Genomic DNA, 17,842 nt, shown 5'->3' on the forward strand with positions numbered 1-17,842 from the left:
GGACTTATCTTGTCAATGAGATGCCACGTTCCTCCAAAGGCATGAGAAGATACAGGAACATCAGCACAAGCTTATTGTTCTGACATTTTGCCTTCACCACCTAGCACAGCACCCCACAGTGCAGTAGGAGCTTGATAAAATTGTGTGATAATTTTGTTAAAGGGGTTAATGATGATGATTTCTGTTCTCTCGTGATGGTGTGATAAAGAGAGTTTTAAGTTTCTCAACATTGCTAGTGTGTCTACCTATGTATTCTGAGGTGGGGCAGCTACAGGCCTCACTTAAGGCTCTGCAAGCAAGACAGGGTGCCAGTCCACACCTCTGCCCCCCAGGACCTAAACAGCAGTCACAACGGTGACTGGGCCTGTTCCATACATAACGTTGGGGCAACCTAAGTGTGCAGCTAGAGAGAGATCTAGCTTCCGAGGCCTTACCTGAGATGCATCATCATTTCCAGGCTTATTCACTCTATTTACGGGAGGCAAAGAGACAGGCCAAGCTATAGCTCAGTGCTCAGCTTACACTCACCTCACCTTTTTAGCTAAATAAGGAAGCTTATGCGTAAGATGTTTTCAACTGATTGCTGCCTACAAATGCAGAACAGAGCAAAGGAATGCCATGTCCAGACGAGGCACCAGGGTGCAAGCTGTAGGAGGGCAGCACTGTAAAAGCAGGAGCAGGGGGTGTGTGCACACCTGAGCATGCATGCCATTTAGCAGAGGCTGTTTTGGGGGCCTAGGCACTGCTCAAATGAAAAGGCTAAATTTGCTGTCTTTATTTAGAATTCAACCTCTGTGTCTCGCTAATGCTAATTTTTGTTCTTAGCGGGTATATAACACTCCCTGCTCCCAAACGCTAATTGTTTTCACTACTGCTAATTAAGCAATTAATAAAACTTGACCGTGAGGTAAACAAATATTAATAGAACCTATTGGGTGGGAAAACACAATCAGTCTCACTTGCAGGGGCAGGGATGGACCAGAAGCATATGAGTCTGGATTTGCAAGGAGAAAGGAGACTTGTAAGGAACACCAGCAACAGTTTTAGTAGCAAAACTGAGAATAACTTGAAAAGATTTCTTCAGATGGGTAAAAAAGAACAAAAAAAAAAAAAAAGGAAAGAAAAAAAATCAATATATTCTAAAGCAAGTTTTTGTACCAGTGCCCAAATTTCCATGGCCATTACTGTTATTTAAGGCAGTAAAAGTTCATTAGCAGGAACACACTTTCCCGACCTTGAGAACCGTTCATCACTCAGGCCTCATCTAGATCAGCACAGAGCAGAGGGGGAAATGGAGGGCTTTAGGAATGTGACACTGCTCTTACAATCACTGACCAACAGAATTGAGCTGGACAGAAAATCTGTAGATATAAAAGAATATTCTGTGTTGTTTTAACATCCTTGTTTTCTTCACTCAAGCTGTGGATGGTGAGGCCAGACAGTTGTCATCCCAAGAAACTGTAATCAAAGCCATGTGTGTGTGCCCATGTGCACACACATAAACACAGCCAGACTGGATAGATGGAAAGAGAGAGAGAAAAACCACAATTTCCTTGACTACTAGGCAGAGAGTGTCAGCGGGCTGTCTGTGCTTCCCCTGGGCTCACAATGAGAACCCACTACCATAAAGGCCCGTATGACATTTTGAGGCTGGGTGCAAGAGCCACTATTCTAATGCTGTTGATTATAGAGGTGAGAACTAGACTATGCCCCCCAGGTAAGGCATTAGAAACTAAAGAACTCTCCTGTTTAGAGGCCAGCCTCTGAGATCATGGTTCCCAACAGGGGCTGGACCATCTGCCCTCGTCCACAGCCTTTTATTTTCTCTGCTCCCTAGTATGTCTCAGGCCTCAAGGGGAGGACCCCACTGAAAATATAAGGTTGTGTCTTTTGAAAGAAAAAAGGGGATGTGTTGTATAATGTTATCAGGAAGAAAAAAATGCCAAAGAGTTGACTACATTTCATCTCATGTAAGCAAGTATAGTGGTCTTTGGGTTCAAGGAAATAGCCCAACCTGTTTTCTTTGCAATCTGCCTGCCACTCTCAATTGAAATAAAGTAAGGCATCACAGCCGGATGCCAGGGGAAAATATACTGAGCAATGGGATGATACTGGTCGAAAAGAGCCCTGTGTATTTTTGGGGGTGGGGTGGGTACACAGGCCTCCCACTGCTGTGGTCTCTCCCGTTGCGGAGCACAGGCTCCAGACGTGCAGGCTCAGCGGCCATGGCTCACGGGCCCAGCCGCTCCGCGGCATAAGGGATCCTCCCGGACCGGGGTGCGAACCCGTGTCCCCTGCATCGGCAGGCGGGCTCTCAACCACTGTGCCACCAGGGAAGCCCGGCCCTGTGTATCTTAATGATCCCAAACCATAACTTCCCTGGAGGATCCACACATTGTACTCCTGACAAGTTTCACCTGTGTTTCACCTGTGGCCGAAAGAGATTCTGGCTTCACTGCTGTGTAGTAGCTATGGAGTATGGTTACTTCATGCATTTAGAGCAAAACCATTGCCAGCTCCAGGTTAAAGGAAATTTAGGGAAATGCTGGTTGATTAGAAACTCGATATATACTGATATTACCACTGGAGTACTGTTGAAAACTATTTAAATCTGATTTTATCGTGTAAAAGGGTATTGTATTGGTATTCCTATTTCAGAAGCAGTGTGTATCATGGGAATACACTGGATTGGCAGTTAGGAGGGCCTGGGCTCTGGTCCTCATTACCCACATGACCTTGAGGAAGTAACTTATTCTGGTTACGCCTCAGTTTCCTCACCTGTAAATGTAGCTTCTGCACAAAACCAGGCTTTCAAGACAAGGCATGCCTCAGCTGCTTCATGAGATGACTTGTCAAGGGCCACCTGAATCCTTTCCTTAAGCTTACTGGAAACCACATCCACCAGCCTCTCCCAGTCACAAACCCTCTCAGTGTCTGTCACTGATATATCCCTATCTCTTCTAAGAATGCTAATACTTCTGTAAAAAGAAAAGGATTACTGGAAAAGGCTGGTCACATCTCAGACCAACCAAGGACCTCAACATCAAATACTTAAAAAGGCAAGACAGGTAACATAATTGTATCACTGAATCAGGCCAGTTCTAATCAATAGGAAGTGGTGAGTCTCGTGGCAAACAGAATACTGCAAGCCTTCATCCAAAAGGCATTCAGATGAAAACATTCTTAATCTGGGTGATGGCTAAACAGTTTATGTCATTATGGTGAATTGAGCCTATTACCAAGGCTAGCTGACAAGCTCAGGGTTAAATGTTCACTAAGGTCCCTGACAGTTGGGAAATTCTGGGGTCCAAAATAAGACTGATTCTGAGAAAGCTTGATTTGGAGAAAGCTCCAAATTTACAGTCACTTTTGACTCCACGCATGTCAGATCCTGGACGTCCTTGCTAGTGAGGACTGGCGATGCTTCCAGAAGTTTTAAGAAATCTACTGGCTTCCTTGCCCTTTTGTTTTATTTCCTGCAATCGTATGTAACTAATCTTTGGGTTTCAACCCATCTGTTGATTTTTATAGCATCTCTTCTGGTATGCCAGAAAAATACCTTTTTGGTTGCCCAGGGAGCAGGATATGAAGTCATGGCAGATTTGCCTTCGTGTCATAACAAATGATATAGTCCAAATTTGTACCGAATGGTACAAAGGGTAAGGCCGTGGAGTGGAGTGCAGTAGCCCTAGGTTAACATACGGGCTTTGGCACTTCTAGCAATTGGAACTATGGGAAATTTATTTTCGTAGTCATACCTCACAAGATGGGCAGTGAAAATAAAACAATTCAGTGCATTTAAAATGCTGGACGTGGGGTCTGACTCCTTGCAAGTGCTAAGTAAATATAAACAGACTCTCTTCAAGGAAACCAGATCCTACCCACACCATTGCTACACAAGTGGACCCAGACGGCCTGACCACACCTCCTACAAGGGAAATATGTAGGAGTTGGGAGTTCTTTTAGCTTCAAGCTACAAAATTGTGTTCTGCTGCTATCTGGTTGGCTGTATAGCTGCTAGATTCCGCCATACAAGGGCCTTAATCCATGTTGGCAAATTAAAAAACACCATGAATATTTGGTGATTCTAAAGAACATGAAGCTAAGGCTCAGGTTGTTGATATGCTGGAAAATAACTCCAGGGAAAAATGCTTTTCTTCCATGTTTGGTGTTAGTGGCAAAAAAGAAAAGAAAAAAAAAAAGAACCTAGGAGAGTAACATTTTCAGTGAGTGTAATTGTCTTAATGAAGATAAAATATATTTCAGACAAAAATATGAGTTTAGCTCAGGTTATTGATTTCACTTGCACTTATAGACTTGGACCTATGATTTGGAGGCATAAGTGGAAGTGAGCTGGGTTTAATACTGTCATTTTAGCGTTACTGATGTAAAGGAGGGACAGTCAGCTCTCTTAAGAGGACTCGTGGATTTTTGAGATAAATTGAATTACTTGACTAGGACATGATATGTACATTTAACAGAAGCTGCTAAATTCATGGAAATAATTTTTTTTCTACCAGTATTTGGAAAGGAAATACACTCTGTGACTTCAAGATGCTTATCGGAGCCAATTCTTGGTATGCCAGAAAAATACCTTTTTGGTTGCCTAAGGAGGAGGATATGAAGTCATGGTAGATTTGCCTTTGTGTCATAACAAATGATACAGTCCAAAACTGTATGGTTATGACTATAATTTTACCTCAAGGATTTTATGTGTGTGTGTGACTTGGATAAATCACTCAAGATTTCTGTTTTTTTACTCTGTGCCAGCTTCATCCCTCTTTAGAATTAGGTTTCTCATCTGCTTTTGGAGCACATTTTATTTCCTATATTGTGCTCTTAATTAAAAAGAAATTTTTGTCTTTTTGTAGCAATTCTACAGTCTCTAGAAAAACTGGGAAGTGCATGTTTCTGCAGAACATGATTCTTTTGGAATCTCTGAAAGCCCAGGCATCTTTGCCTGCTTCCACAGTATCCCTGAGGTAGGCTATCTCACAGTAGCACATCTTTTTGTGTCTTACTGCTTCACTGTACCAAGGCAGATTTATCTGTTTACTAGTTACTACTTGAATTTGTGTAGCTATTTTTTGTGGCTGACCTGAAAGGTCCCATTTTCCTTTATATCGTACCAGACAGCTTTCTTGTCTCTTTCCTGAGGCACCGTTAAAAAAGACAGGCACGAGAAGTCTTTCAACAGTTACACACAGAGCTGCAACAGTGCCCCGTCGTTCCTTAGGTTTGTAATTAAATGAGTGTCGAGTTTCCAACAGGAGGAAAGCAGTTGAGAAATTAAAGCCTTTGAAAGAGAAAAGGCATTCAAATACGTTGTGACAGAAATCAGGAGTTGCCCTTCAACATCTATTTCGACTCTTCTACAATAAGGTGACAATCAATTTTCAGCTGGGCACATACCCAGAATAAAGACTCCCCTGTCAGCTTCCTTAGGTGTGGATGTGTGATTAAGTTCTGTTCATGGAGATGTAAGTAGGGAGGTGTGAAAACTTTTGGACGTTTCTCTTAAAAGACAGCTGGTGTGTGTCTTTTAGCCTCTTCGTTTTCTTTGGCTTTCATTTCTTCCCGATGGCTGAAATGTGGATGTGATCACTGGAGCTAGAGCAGCCATTTTGGACAATGAGGGAACCCTGGAAATGAAGGCCACATCCTGCAGACTAGTAAGATGGAAGCCTGGATGCCAGGAACCCTATTAACTTTATAGAGCAGAGTCATCACACCGGTCATGGACTGCCCACCTATAGATTTAGATCTGATAAATAAATAACTGATTTTATTTTATTTTATCTGATTTAAGACACCATTATTTTGGATCTCTGTTACTCACAATGGAACCTAATTCTAACCTAATAAATGTGCTCAAATCTCTCTATTTATGTAATGTTAATGTAAAATCTGAACCAGTGAAAATCATTTGTAGCAGGAAGCATGATATTTTGACAGAAGTAGTTGGGGGAGAGAATCTAGCAAAAATATTATTCTAATGCCTCTATAGTATACATTTAAAATAATATTTATTTAAGTGCCTTTATGAGAAGTAGTCAACCCCTAATAAAACTGTTTTCAATTAAAAAATATCAAAATGGGGGGCTTCCCTGGTGGCGCAGTGGTTGAGAGTCCACCTGCCGATGCAGAGGACACGGGTTCGTGCCCCTGTCCGGGAAGATCCCATGTGCCGCGGAGCGGCTGGGCCCGTGAGCCATGGCCTCTGAGCCTGCGCGTCCGGAGCCTGTGCTCCGCAACGGGAGAGGCCACAACAGTGAGAGGCGTACGCGGGTACCACACACACACACAAAAAATCAAAATGTCATAAATGATTTTGCTCTCCTTAGCCACATCCTCCTGAACATGCCACATGATCTAAGATTTTCTTTTAAAGAGGAAATCTATCTCACAGAGAGGTAACTCAGAATAAAAAAATTTGAAGCAATCAGAATTTAGCCTCTCAGACACATCATGGAAGGAGATGCAAAAGGTTCAGTAAAATCCACCAAACCTGCCAAATTTGGGCAACTACCTGCATTTACCCACCCTGCCCCAATAACATGATCTGAAGGCAGAATAAGAAGATGACAAAGGAGAAGGCACAGAAATTTCAGGCTGAGAAATCACCATTTGTTGTTTTCCCTAACTTTATGAGGAGTAATTGACAAATATAATTGTATATATTTAAAGTGTAAAACATGATAATTTGATATACATTACATGGTAGAATGATTACCAAGATCAAAATTATTAACACATCCTCACGTCACATAGTTAATTCTCTTTTTTTATTTTGTGATAAGAAGGCTTAAGATCTACTCTCAGCAACTTTCAGGTATATAATACCACCATTTATTTTATCTTTACCACAAACCTGTTCCTGGGGGAACAACTCTGTATGTTCCGTTTTATAGGACGACCACAGCAATTCTGGGAGGTAGACATTGTTATCCCTATTTTACGGAAGAGGAATTAAGGTCCAGAGAAGTTAAATAAACTTCCTAACCTCAAAGATCTCTTGCTGAATTTTAGGCCTCTGTTAATGCGGCCCATCGCAGGCTATTCATTTTATAGGAGTCAGAGGAATCCATCAACTTATTTAATGTTTGAATTTACTAAACAAAAATGATAGGTTTGCTACTCATCTGGGTGGGCCCATGGAAATCTTTCATCTTCAAAAGGCTTTCTATTACTTTCCCAAGAGTTTAAATTTTATGAATCTATTGGTCATTGATGTTACTGCATATGCCATCTAAAATGCACACAATTTTAACCTAAGTGAATAAATAGAAAAGTATTGCAGCTATCAATCATAGTTTCTGTTAGTTTGACAATGTGAGTTCCAATCTATTCACATAAGTACTTTGAAAATAATAAAGCCAGAAAGTGACCTACCTTTTGAGTGAGCAGAGCTTGCACAACTTGGTTGGCTACCTTTAAAAAATAAAGAAAAGAGTTGCCGTTTATAATAATGAGACTTTATATGCATGGACTCTAATTTATCAGTAAGTTTCCCACAGCTTACTATAGCTAATTAGCTCCTTATTTTCCTCTTTCCTCTAGCTCCAGAGGACCTGATTCTTTTCATAATAAGCCTTTCCTTCTAGGTAATACTTCGCTTTTTCCAAAGGTGACCTTGTTGCTAATTAAGATGGTTAGGCTGGAAAGCTCATTCATACCTTGACTCTCACATTTCCATATTTGGAAAAGTAATATCCTTTCATATGTAAAGTACTTTAAGAAGGCTAAAAAATGATACAGGGTAAAACACGATCCTAATTATCTGTATACAGTTTCTACACTGCTGATTTACAATGTCCTTTGCCTCTCCTTCCTATTCTTCTGCTGTGTGACTATTTCACTGCTTAAAATTACTTGCAACAGGGGTAGCTGGAATGGTGGAGAACAGGGGCAACTCATTCTTTCCTATACGCTCTGCTTTCCTACTCCACATCTTCTTTTACGCCATCCTCTTGTCATTGTTTCCTGTGATAGAGTCTGATAGTTGTTTACTCTATCCCCCATTTGCCCCTTCCTCCTAAGTCACAAACCCTGATTTTTTGGCTGCACACATCCAAATACATTTCCCTGCCTCCCTTGTCACTGTGTGACAAACTTCTGGCCAATGAGTTATTAGCAGTCTATTTTCTTGGACTTAGAGGCAGTTTCTTATAAAAGAGGGGGCTCATCCTTCTTTCTTTTCCTAGCTGGGATATGAAAGTGATGGCTGGAGCTTCAGCAGCCACCTTGACAATGGAAGTCACATATTAAGTATTTGGGGGCAGAAAAATAGGATGAGCCTGGTCCTGATGATGCACAGAGCTGCACTGTCTACCTCTGAACTGGTATATGAGAGAGAAATAAAATAGGCACTGTTATGTTGAGTTTCTTCTCATATACAACCAAATATAATTGTCACTAATATATTACTAGAACCCTCATTTTCTTCAGGTATCAGGCAACTTGTGACAGTAGGAGAAGCTGGGCCCCTCTCAGCCCAAGGAGGTGAATCTTGATTAATCTAAGCCAGTGTTGGTTATTCCAGTTCCTTTCGGCGACTGGCTTAGGAGTGGGCATGTGACACAATTCCAGTTAACGGCCATGTGAAAAACCAATAACATGTCCATGATATTTCAAGAATCTGGCATTTTCTCCAGATAACCATTCATCATTTCTACATGTATTTACACTAAGATTTCTTTTTCACCTGCAGGTTTCAAAAACACTTCACAAAGAGTCACTAAACTTCACCACAACCTTGAAATTATGTACCCATATGTATGGCTAATATTGATAAAATTACGGTAGATAGGTGAATTATGTGGAATTTTTTAGTCAATACATACATGAACTATAAACATTTAGTGTGACAACTGAAACTGATAGCATTAAAGACCGAGTCAGGATATTTAAATATCTTAAATATACGGTATTTCTGTTCATTCATTTATTCAATATAAATTTGCAGAGTATCTATGATTGGGATGTGTTCTTCCATTTCAAAGAGAACATAGCTGGTAGGAGGTTGGCAAGAACACAATTATAAGTGTGATAATCGTGTAATCGTGTCATCATATTGGTAATTCTCACATTCAACCGAAGGCTAAGGACCACACTTTTATCTTCTCTTTCTCTTGATAACAAATGTAGTTTTGAGGATGCTAAACTGTGTGTGCTCATTTCTCTGTCTAGTATAGGGGAACAGATCTGAAAATTAAAATACAGGCTGCAATCAACTTGCGGTTAGCAGACATTTATACCACAAGCAGCAAATGACTAGAATCAGATTGCCTATAATTGGCTCATTGAACTGTATGCACAAGAAGGATTTTTTTCCCTATCAGAATCCTTTTCAAATTTATATTGTTGACATTAAGTAAAAAAGAAAGGCCTTTCATTGAAACTAACTACAGGTTTGAAGAAAAAGTATTCTTAGGTATTTTGCTTTTTAGTCCAGCCCAAGTTAAAGAAGCATATCTAAGAACTATCATAGTCCAAAATAAATCGTATTTTCCATAACTGATACCATTACTTTTTCCTTTATTACTTTATTTATACATGATCACAATGGTGATCGGCTGACATAAATTGACCAATAGCATAATCTTGAAAATCTTTCAGTTTTTAAATGTTCATTTCAGTTTGTAACTGCGAATTTAAAGTCAAACTATATACCATCTATTTTATTCTTGCAAATTAAAAAAAACCCAACAACAGAAGAATTGAACTATTCATGCTGCTTAAATCAGGAACAATGTACCAAACTTAATTTATACCATAAATAATTTAATTCTTTTGGATAGCAAACTTTGAATTTGATTTACATTCTCATAAAACTGCCTAATATCAATATTTTCTTTTCCTCCTCCGAACTGGTCCCTCACTTAAACCAGTCTGTGCACAGTGGTTGCATAAAATAGCTCTCTTCATGATTTAACAGGAGTCATAAATGAATACCTTATCTGTAAGAGCCTGCAGGAGTAAATATGTTATATCTTTGCAATCCAATATGTTTGCCCTATAGGCTTATAGACTCTATCTCTGATACAGTTCCTTTTGGAACTGTACTTTGGACAACTGTTTGCTCTACCTGAAAACTGAACAAAGATATATGAATGCATTGTTTCTTTACCTACTGACATGGGGTTCTATTACCCAGAAGGGCTCACAGGTTCCTTGCAGAAAAGCAGGCAGGTGATACACATGCTTTCCTTGATTCTGTCTACAAAGATAGTTTCCTGGGTTTTGTTACTACTTTTTTTTTTTTTTTTTTTTACAAAGATAGTTTCCTGGGTTTTGTTACTACTTTTTTTTTTTTTTTTTTTCTTCTTCTTTTTTTTGCTGTACGCGGGCCTCTCACTGTTGTGGCCTCTCCCGTTGCAGAGCACAGGCTCCGGACGCGCAGGTTCAGCTGCCATGGCTCACGGGCCCAGCCGCTCCACGGCATGTGGGATCCTCCCGGACCGGGGCACGAACCCGTGTCCCCTGCATCGGCAGGCGGACTCTCAACCACTGCGCCACCAGGGAAGCCCCTGTTACTACTTTTAACAGCTCAGGTTCCCCGATGCAGCAACAGAACAACTGTGTGGAGCTTGTGCCTGCAAACCTCTAACAGGTTCACAAGATGATCCCTGGAATGGGCCCCTGCCCTCATCGCAGCATCCTGCCCTTAGCACTCGGGTTGCAAATAATCACACTCGGGCAGGCCCAGCTAATGAGAACAAATACCTTCTAGTGTCAGCTGACAGCTTTCCTCTCCAAAGAAAGTAAAAAGACCAGCTGGGCTGGGCCATGGGGACCTGAGACACACTGAGCAAAGGGTCCTTAAGCCCCTGGCTTGTTTGACCACCTCCCTTGGGCTCTTTGTGGAAACCTCCCTCTTTGCATCTAGGAGAGGAGCAGGGGTGTGGGCAGCGGGCGAGCAGGGCGGGAGGAACAGCCGCCAGGTACACCTCTCCTCTCCTCTCCGTAGGAACTCTCTCAGACGAGCCAGCTCCTCTGACACTTGGCTCATCTGTGACCCACACACATCTTTGTTCTTCTTCCCTGTCAGATGTAGAGGGATCTGGGTGGGGTGGCGGGGGCGGGGAGGGCAGAGAGAGGAGAATCAGGGCTGCAGAGCTGTCTGTTACTTTATTGCCGAACAGTCCCTGAGGCTGAATGAGTTTATTCCAGAGGGAGCCAATTCTCACCACATCCTGAAGACTGTCGGGGATGGGGTCCAGGGTGGGGCGCGTAAGGTACTCAGCGGACACCATGCTTAACGGTCCTGTCCTCCTGCTTGGTGGTCCTGCTCTCACCCTTTTATGTGCTCCTTTATCATGCCAAGCCACTGTCATGTCAGCAAGGTAATGTAAAAACCTGGTCGCTAAAGCACGCCTTTTGGGAAATGTGCTTCGGGGACGTTTTCTCTGCTTCTGAGCTTGGTTTATTGTAGGAAGGCAGCTGGGGGCAGGTGGGAAGAGCACTGGGGCAGAATCACAAAAAAGACCTGGGTTCAAATACTGCCTGTGTTGGTCATTCACTGATATGTATGGGGGTGGGGAAGCAACCTGATTTCTCTCAGCTGTCAAGCAGGGGAACTGTCTGCCTCTAAAATTGTGAAAAAAAGCATGAGATGATAGACATCATCAGAGAAACCACCTTGGGCAGTACCTGATCAAAAGCAGTCACCCCAAAAATGTTAAATCTGAATCCAATCATTCAAACTTCAGAAACTAAAACACATTTTCAGGTAAGCAGCTAAGGAAGGGTGGTTTAAGAAGGGCTTTTATTTGTAAAGGGATGAAGTGTGTATGTGTGTGTGTAAAATGCATGTATAAATAAAAATCACTAAGCACCTATATTATTTACTTACTCTGTAAAAAAAAATCCTGTAAGACCCTGGGAGAGGGGGAGATTTATATATGGGATTCCAGTGAAAACTAATTTGGAAATTAATTTGCTGCGGATAATTTTCATTCGTTCATTTAGTTATTCAACAAATATGCATTAAGTGACCTAGTCTGGGCCAAGAATTGTGCTGGATCTTGAAGAGATAATGCTAATGAGAACACAGGGGCTGCCTGTGGTGATCAGAGTCTAGAGCAGGTACAAGAAGTAGATCATCTGTTGATTTTATGATCCATTCATGAAACGAACATGAAATGGACATCTGAAGCATGTGAGAGCCATAAGCAGGATCATCTTCCATCTACATTTATCAAGATATTGATTTTAAAGATGACTTAGGTTCCCAGATGTGGGCTATACAATGACAATATCTGATAATGATTCCACAATCCAGTCTTGCTGTATAGCAGAGGAACCAGAAAGAAAAGGAAGAACTGTTTTTAACCTGCTTCTGCCTTTAGTTAGCCTTGGTTTAAAAGAAATTCTGTAGCTTTTTTCTTTTATTTCTGAACTACACCCAGAGGTCTGCTTTTCCCTGCCCTTGGGCTCTGAAGTGTAGAGCACGGAGAAGTCAGAGAAGAACTCAAATACTACGGCACCCTGGCTGCCTACAAACCCCGGTCCAACTCGGATGGCCTGATGGGGAGGCAGGTCCAACTTCTGTGTGCAAAAGCTTTGCCTGGGAAATTCGTTCAAATTGCCAATTTCCTCACCCTACATTCTGCTTAAGAGTAGCTGAGTGAGGTCAGAGAATCAAATTTTTAGCAATCGAGACACATCTTTCTGATGCAGAAGGGGTTCAGAAACACACTCTGAGAAGCACTGGGATAGGGTGTATTTTTTGCTCAGACACTGTTAAGGAATTGGAAATAACTCAGTTTCCACGTGGGTCCACATGGCTCTTCTATCATCACAACCAGTTTGGTGGAGCTTTCATCCTCTTATGGATGCTTTCTGAAAATGCCCTCTAAAGCACACATTCAGAGACATAAGGCTAGTGGTTCTTCATGTTGGCTGAATATTATAAGCCCCTGGAGTGCTTTAAAAAACTTGAATACCTAGGCTCCACTCTAGAGCAGAATCAGATCAGATCAGAATCTCCGAGGGGCGGCGGCGGCAGCCAGTGGTTCCTTTAAAGCCCCCCAGGTTAAGTGCATGTGCCAGTAAGAGTGAGGACCACTCACCTTTCTAGATCTCAGACTTCACCTGCTCCAGCTCTCTCTCCTAAAGATGCCCTATCAGTTCTGCCCCCTTCACCGCCTGCCCGCCTGCCCACTGCTCTGCCTGCCCTTTGGTGACTGCGCTGTATGTTCTCCAAGACCCAGCGTAGCCAGTTTCCTCTGTGAGTTTCCCTCACCTCCTTCCTCTGGGATTAACCACGTCCCTCACTTCTCCTGCTAGGCTGGGGGTACCTTGAGATCCCAGGGCCTGGGCGAGGTTGATATCCCATGAAGGTTTGGAGGATACAGCTGAATCCATCTAAAAGCAAGGCAGCGGTTTGAGGAGATGGTATGTGTCATTATCTTCTCTACTTGAGAATAAGTTGGTCTTAAAGGAACTGGCCAAAGTGACACTGAGAATAAAAAGCGCTTCGCTGCTTGCCAGCAAGCTGTCAAGCAGCTGGACAAAAGCTAGATACAAACATGAAAACCTCCAATGCCACCCTACCCTCCAGAAAACCAAGACTGGTCCCTGGTTTTGCGTTTGTATTGCAAGGCAAGGAGATGAGGGGTTGGGTGGCAGTAGAAGTGGTGGTGAAGTGGCAATGTGTGTGCATGCACTTGTGTGTGTGTAACTATGGATGTGTGTCTGTTCCTTCTGAATAAACACACCCTTTTATTAGAACACACAGAGGGAGTCTCTGACTCCCAAGTGCTTTCCCCAAATCCTCAATATGTTCTTCATTTCCCAGAAAATAACAATCAGTACAAAAGGGATTGAAGAACACTTCAAATTTACATTTTATCCACCTGTGTATGTTTTATGAAACCCATTAGCAAGGAAATAAGTTACATGAGGCCTTACCTTGTTAGTTTGTCTAATTAGTATAAAAAGCCTTGAAAAGAATTTCCAGTTGGCATTATTACTAGATTCAACTACCCCTTTGAGAGCGTTCTCTTACAATGCATGGAAATGGATTGTCTACCCTCATGCAATTAGTTACAAAACAACAGGCGTGTGTAATCAGGGGCCGGGATTCATGAATACAGAACATTTGTGCTGCTCACAGGTGGTTCTTTATTACAGATCCCCTCTTTGGCAACAGTTAAACTTCTGCACTTAAGGACGGAGGGCCCAGGACCTACACGCAGCCCCACCTGGCATCCCGCGACCTGCACGCAGCCCCACTTGGCGTCCCGCCCGCCCCCGTCGCTGGCCTGCAGCAGCAGCATCTCCTCCAGCTCTCGCCTATGAAGGGGCTCAGCTTGGCGGATGAGGAGGACACTCCCCCGTCCCTCAGCGGGACCCACGTGCTGGCCAGCAAGACCGCGAGGAGGATCTGCCAGGAGCCCGCCGAGCCGAACCCTAAGCTATCTGCCCCCAGGGTGGAGGATGAACCACTCTTCTGAAAGAAACCCCCCGCTGCTTTGTCGTCTTTCCTATCGAATACCATGATACTTGGCAGATGTGTAAGAAAGCGGAGGTTTCCTTCTGGACAGCTGAGGAGGTGGACCTTTCCAAGGACTTTCAGCACCGGGAAGCCCTGAAGCCTGAGGAGAGATGTTTCACTTCGCATGTTCTGGCTTTCTCTGCAGCAAGGATGGCACACTAAATGAAAGCTTGGTGGAGTGGCTTAGCCAAAAAGTTCAGATTACGGAAGCCCGTTATTTCTACGGCTTCCAAATTGCCATGGAAAACATACATTCTGAAATGTATAGTCTCCTCATTGACCCTTACATTAAAGATTCCAAAGAAAGGGAATTTCTCTTCAACGCCATTGAGACAACGCCTTGTGTAAAGAAGAAGGCAGACTGGGCCTTGCGCTGGATCGAGGACAAAGAGGCTATGTACGGAGAACGTGTCGTAGCCTTTGCCGCAGTGGAAGGAATCTTCTTTTCGGGTTCTTTTGCATCGATATTCTGGCTCAAGAAACGAGGACTGATGGCCGGCCTCACATGTTCCAATGAACTTATTAGCAGAGACGAGGGTTTACACTGAGACTTTGCCTGCCTGATGTTCAAACACCTGCTACACAAACCTTCGGAGCAGAGGGTCAAAGAAATAATCGTCGATGCAGTTAGGCTAGAACAGGAGTTCCTCACGGAGCCCCCGACAGTGAAGCTCGTTGGGATGAACTGGGCTTTGATGAAGCAGTACATCGAACTCATGGCAGACAGACTTATGCTGGAGCTGGGTTTTAGCAAGGTTTTCAGAGTAGAAAATCCATTTGACTTTATGGAGAATATGTCACTGGAAGGGAAGACTAAGTTCTCTGAGAAGAGAGTAGGCAAGTATCAGAGGATGGGAGTGATGTCCAGTCCGACAGAGAATTCCTTTACCTTGGATGCTGACTTCTAAGCGAACTGAAGATGTGCTCTTATTTTGCTGATTTTTCTTTTTTTCCTTCTCATCAAAAGAGAAAAAAAAATCAGCTACTTGAACTGTATTAACCGGCTACACCATAAATTGCCCATAATGGCATCTTTAAAACTGTGTAGCTACCTCAAAATCAATCCTGTTAATGCTAGTGGGGTCACCTAGGTTGAAAGCGTTGACAAGAGCTACTCGGATTCTTACGAAAGATCTTGTCCATGTTTGGCGTTTGCAAGCAGGCTGGCTGTACGTGACTTCCCCCTGGCTCTTAACAGCACCTTCCTTGGCCTCAAAGTGTGGGGAGTCAAGCGAGTTTGATCCAGCAGGATTAAACAGTTACTGCCACAAGGCAGTAGGCAGACATCAGACTCACTGCTTCAGATTTTAAAGTTTACTTATGATTTGTATATAAAACTGGCACTTTACACACAAATAAACATAGTTTGTACCGTCGGAGTGAAGGCTTGATTTAACCTAAATTTGTTGGTTTCTACACCAAATACAAAAATATTCTATTTACCACTAATGGAAGCCAATTCAAGATTTACTAGGTGATCAACGTAGGTTAAGCCTGTGTAAACTAAGGGTGTTATTTTGATTCTTTCTTTTCTTTGATGAGTTGAAGAGCTTTTTAACTCAATCCTATGCATACTTAGGTATCAGTATCAGCCAGGTGGTGCCACACAGAACACAGGTTGGTTTTGTGTTCTGTAGCCCACGTCGAGTATTGCGAGATAAGAGATGTGGAGAAAGGAGACTCTTAACTTAGGTCATTAGGAACTGAAGTGTGATCCGGACTCACCATGGGTAACCTGGGTGTGCATGAGGGGGTGGTATCATTTAATTTCTCAAATTGTATGTTCCCCAACTTCAAGTTAGTAGGAAAGATCCTTGAAGAGTCTTCTTAGCTGGGATCCAATATATTAACTTTGTCAATTGGTTTTCAAATCATCCCTGAATGAAAGGACCCACGTAAGATCTTTCTCCTATTAAGTGGTAAAAGCAGGACTGAAACTGCTTCTCCTAGAAGTTCAGTGTTTATTCTGATTTTGTTTAATTTGTGTGTAAGCAGGTACTGGTGACTTAACCATTTGTACTTTAAAGTTAGAAAGTTGTTCTACTATATGTTTTTTTATATTATATCTGTAGTTCATACTTTGAAATAATTACCCAGTATTATTTTGTAGTTCATAATTGATTGAGTAGATATTGCTCAGTGCAATTACTCCTAGGATTCCTTAAATGTGAGCATCATCTGCTGGATTCTTAAACTTCAGTAGAAAGCTGGTGTTATGTGAATAATTAATACATGTTCCACTCAAATATTAATTTCAGAAGTATAAACTTAACAGATATATTTAATAGGGCTAGTTTGAATCAATCCACCTTTATGTTCCCTCCCCCCCTCCAAAACAGATGTTACATGGAAGGTAATGCATGACACAAACTGATCCTTTCGCCATGTTTGTTAACACATTGTGTTGTGTGTTGGCTGACCACTGGCCTGTTCTACTGTCAGTTTTCTTCATTTATTGTATTAATATAAATGGCAAAATAGTCAATTAAAAAACTTCTGTAATATGGGACCCTTTTCTACCTTTTAAGTTATTGTTATAAAGTTAATCCAGATTATATGGTCCTTACACTTGCGCGACACAAAAATAAACACTTCGCTTGGTGTTGTCAGGTACAGGTGGCAGTTGGAAGCAGATTTTAGGATTCTACCTCCCATTAGCTGTGTGATGCAAGCATTAGCTTCTGCCAACTAGGATTCGTTTTTTTAATCTGTTAAAAGGAAACAGACTTTGTCTAAATCATTTCAAAGTCCTAATATTGAGTACTGCACAAGTGATCAATGATTTAAATAAAATCGTTCTCATGTCAAAAAAAAGAACAACAAAAAAGTACAGTGGGATTCTCCCTCTGAAAATTCTGTGTTCAGTGGAAACTTTATACTAAATGATTTTGTGGGTGAAAACTTTGGTTTCACCAGACACATGCTAATGAAACCTTCGGAATGCAGGCATAGAGAACATACAGAAAGCAGGCTGTGAATTTCCAGAAAGGAATGCTGGGAGCTTTTTGAGTGATGAGGAGGGATGACTTGTGGGAAAATTGTGACAACTAAGAAGTTTCTGTGGTGTGATTCACATAAATTTGACTTCTGAATGCAGATTAAGTCTCATTGGAAATTTGTGTGCAGGAGGTTAAAGTGGAACTTTGCTGATCAATACATATGACCCAAGGGCAATATTTGTTCCTTTAAATATCTTTGGATCTATTTGGTCTTTCTTGCCCTAAACTTTGATTGGACCAAGTGCCTGGGGAACAGGGGTGAGGGGGCTGAACTGGCCTCACTAGACACTGAGTCACCACTCCTCCTTTTATGTCAACTGACTTGAGTGATCCTTTTAACTCT

The 17,842-nt window shown here is 42.1% G+C and overlaps 1 protein-coding gene and 1 pseudogene across 4 annotated transcripts in view; one reads left to right on the forward strand and one right to left on the reverse strand.

The window, feature by feature from the left end:
- NCKAP5 (NCK associated protein 5) overlaps positions 1 to 17,842 on the reverse strand; it is a 1,070,192-nt gene that overhangs the window by 180,043 nt on the left and 872,307 nt on the right. For all 3 annotated transcript variants that reach the window (XM_082630802.1, XM_082630801.1, XM_082630803.1), the window contains exon 9: positions 7,393 to 7,431. In XM_082630802.1, coding sequence (XP_082486928.1) covers positions 7,393 to 7,431 — 39 coding nt within the window. The remainder of the gene's footprint in view (positions 1 to 7,392; positions 7,432 to 17,842) is intronic.
- LOC309809671 (ribonucleoside-diphosphate reductase subunit M2-like) lies at positions 14,279 to 15,456 on the forward strand (annotated as a pseudogene). The gene has a single exon. The product of its transcript is annotated as a ribonucleoside-diphosphate reductase subunit M2-like (transcript).

Source organism: Mesoplodon mirus (assembly GCF_964341445.2).
Source record: "Mesoplodon mirus genome assembly, chromosome: 8".
NCBI classification, from domain to species: domain Eukaryota; kingdom Metazoa; phylum Chordata; class Mammalia; order Artiodactyla; family Ziphiidae; genus Mesoplodon; species Mesoplodon mirus.